The sequence below is a fragment of the Dioscorea cayenensis genome, chromosome 12, assembly GCF_009730915.1.
Source record: "Dioscorea cayenensis subsp. rotundata cultivar TDr96_F1 chromosome 12, TDr96_F1_v2_PseudoChromosome.rev07_lg8_w22 25.fasta, whole genome shotgun sequence".
Taxonomy (NCBI): domain Eukaryota; kingdom Viridiplantae; phylum Streptophyta; class Magnoliopsida; order Dioscoreales; family Dioscoreaceae; genus Dioscorea; species Dioscorea cayenensis.
In genome coordinates, this window is record NC_052482.1 from 1,212,757 (window position 1) to 1,216,420 (window position 3,664).

General features: G+C 27.6%; 1 protein-coding gene across 1 annotated transcript; it reads left to right on the forward strand.

Annotated features, from left to right (window-relative positions):
• Window positions 1-3,208, forward strand: LOC120274126 (dormancy-associated protein homolog 3-like). The gene is made up of 3 exons (XM_039280886.1): window positions 1-156; window positions 275-421; window positions 2,782-3,208. The coding sequence occupies exons 1-3, from the start codon at window positions 42-44 to the stop codon at window positions 2,892-2,894; spliced, it is 375 nt and encodes a 124-aa protein (XP_039136820.1). The 5' UTR covers window positions 1-41; the 3' UTR covers window positions 2,895-3,208.
• The last annotated feature ends 456 nt before the right edge of the window (window positions 3,209-3,664 follow it).

Genomic DNA, 3,664 nt, shown 5'->3' on the forward strand with positions numbered 1-3,664 from the left:
TCCTCGTCTTCCTCATCGTGATAGCTCGACGGACGACGACGATGGGGCTTCTCGATAAGCTCTGGGATGACACCGTCGCCGGACCAAGGCCGGAGAACGGTCTCGGAAAGCTCCGAAAGACGGCATCCTTGTCTCCCCGTCCGTCCTCCTCTAAAGGTTCGGCGAGATCGAGAGATTTCGATGTTTTCTCTTGCTTTTCTTTGATTTTTGTTTTTTTTTGCGATGATTTCTTGGGGGTTTTAGGGTTTGGGATGATGTGAGGTTTTGGATCTAGGGTTTTTCGTTGGGGAGGAATCGGCTGATGAGCCGAAGGTGACGAGGACTATAATGATAAAACGGCCATCGGGGTGTCCTTTGCCGGGAAACGGAACGCCGCCGTTGTCGCCGGCCGGAACTACACCGCCGATCTCGCCGTTTTCCGGTAAGGATCGGCGCTTTGATTGTTCTGTGGATTTTGGGGATTGACGTTCAAAATTATGAAATGGTCCCTGGCCGTTCGTTGGATTTAAAATTTATTGGAAAAAAAGTATGATCTAAAATTAAATATCTCATTAAATAGATTTTATATATAATAAATCCCTGCAAAAATAATAAAATTTCTTTATAAAATAATAATAATAAATAATAATAAATCATAAATAATACATTAGAGATGGACGTTCATAGATATTTTATCTATAGATGTCTAATTATTAACCGATTTAATTGATGATATATGTGAATTTTTAAATAATAATTGCTGTATATATTACTGTAATATCTATAATTTATCAATGTTGTCTATTAGATCGAGATTCAATAGTTAATAATAGACATCCATACAATTTTTATGTTTGACATTCCCAAGAAGAATGATCGTAATAATAATAATAATAATAATAATAATAATTTATATCTAAAAGTTAAGATGTTATGGAATCTAGCAGATAATAATTAAATTATTAAATCAATTTATATTTTTTTAAACACTTTTTACATAAATATCTAGATTTTTTTAATTTTTTAATATTTTATTGAATATATAGGTATAATAATTATATAGATAAATTTATGTATGTAAATTTAGTATATAAATTGTTGTAATTTAAAATGTGAAAAATATGTATAAAAAAATTAAACAAAAAATATGTAACTCTTGTAACTAGTTTAACTTTGTGGAAATCATTAAATTTCTATATATATAGCTCTTTCACATATTCTCTGGTTGCATGGGAGGTCATAGTAGTATATTTTGAGAATGTTTCTGATAAGTTTGTTGATGTGGAGGTGTCAAGTCAATACCATATCAACAAATTTGTCAGAAATAATCTTGAAACATGTGCAACCGAGGAGAAATTAAATATTTTTTATGTTAAAAATTTTTTATGGTAACAATTTTATAAAGTTTAAACATTTATAGTCATGAGGTAAATGAAACTAGAGATAACATGTGGTTTTTTTTGTTTGATCATGTGTAATTTTTTTTATATACAAAATCTAGTGGCCTCTCTTTTCTTTAGTTTAAAGAGTTTATAGAGAGTATGTGTATTAATGGAAATAAATAATTTTAATGAGATAAAAAATATCTTATTATAATTTTTTTAGTTTTAGAAGATCTTAAGATGGTCTTAATCTTTATGCAAATGACAGTTATAATTTTTATACAAAACTCAAATTTAACAGTGATCATGGGAGTATTTATCATAGTTAATAATGACTGGAAATGGATAAATTATTCTTTAATTTTTATATTTATTTATTATTTTACGAGTTATATTAAAGTTGTTTTTATCATATGGCTAGAATCATTTGGCATTGCATACAGCAGATGGATGACTTGTATTTATTCCTTTTGGCAGAGGGTCTTTTCTAGTTTTGTGAAGTTAAAAAAGGAAGAGTTTTTTTTTTTTTTTTTACAAATTTACGATAATTAATTTTTTATTTTTTTAATTATGTTCAAGAGGTTTCGAACTCGAGATCCTTTAAACACAAATTATGTTAAAAACTACTAGGGTATACTTTGATTCCTAAAATCAAAATATTTATTAACTATGGGGAAGGTTTTCATACTCATTTATTTACTACATTAATTAAGAAGAGAGGATGAGTATATGCAAATCCTAGAGCTATGTGAAATTATGAAATATAAAGAAGAAAAAACATATTTTAAATGAAAAAAACAAACGATTAATGCACTTATTTTTTTTTGTATGTTAATTGGAATAAAATATGAAAAGCCTAGTGCGGTGAATTGCTATGAGAGTGGTGAATAGGCATATTCATGATGGGTCAATATACATAGTATTGTTGCAATACTTTGCATATAATGTAAAATATTGTATAAAATATTATAGTAATACTGTTTATTTATTATTTATGAGCTTATCATGGGAGATGGGTTGCATGATAAGGAATTAATTAATTCGGTTTGATTCTTGACATATCTTGTGGGTGTAGTACACATAGCAGGATTCTAATCACCCATTATAACATTTGTCGGTGGTGCTTGTCGTCTTTGTAAAATAAAATGTGAATTTCTCTTGAATGTAGAAAATATTAAATATAAATCAAACTTATTATGTGGGTTTAATTCAACCCAAAAATTTAAATTGTGAGACATTTAAATGCATGAATATGGAACTATTAGTTAGTCTGTTTATTTATTTTAACTAGTTCTTATTAAATGCAAATTAAATTTTAAATCCATAGAATAAGAAATACAGATTTATATATATATATATATATATATTTAAATTCATATTAAGACGTATAATTGTGCTGTGTGGTTAATTTGTTGAGTAGGTGCAAGGGAATGGAACAGGTTGAGGAGAAAATCATCTTCAGATGGTCAAGAAAGTGGTGGAGCAAATGCAGTGATGGGAACCAGGACTACATCTTCTTCTCATGAAGTATGACAAGATCAGTCACTCATTTAAAGCTCTGATTTTGCTGTTTAGGTTGGAAAGGCACTGAAGAGGAACTATATTAATTAATTGCAGAGTTAGAGCTAGACAATTCTATCTTTTTTTTTTTTTCCTTTTGAAACTGAAACTGATGATGATGATGATTGTGTGCATGTAGAGTAGTTGTATTCAGTGGTGTTTTATTAGAGGTTGTTTTGTAAGGTGGAGTTGAAGTGATGTTGTTGGTGCTTGTTGATTTGTTAATTATGTGATCAACTGCTTGTTAATGTGTGAAATTTTGTGTATGTATGCACAAGGTTTGTTTTTGTTTTTGTTTTTATTTCTTTGACAGACCCACATGTTTTATTAATTTGGTTCGAGAAAGTTAAATGTTTTATTGTTCGATTATTGTGTAAAAAATGTGTTAGGGTTTTATAATAATAATAATAATTTTAAAAAAAGATGATAAATATTTTTTAGTTTATAAAAAAAAAGATATGTATTGAGGTACATCAATCTAGAAATAATACACACCTGCACAAACATTATTTTGATTATTGATTTAAGAAATACTATTAACTAATGATTAGTTTTTAAAATTTTAAAAAGATTGTTTTGATTATGGATTTAAGAAATAGCTTTTAATTTTAAAGTTTAAAACTTATAAACCTTTGGTTATAATAAAATTATATAAAAAAAAATCATTTCAAATTTAAGAAAATTTTTAAAGCGTCATATATCATTATATTAATTTTAAATTAATCACACTAATTTCAATTTTT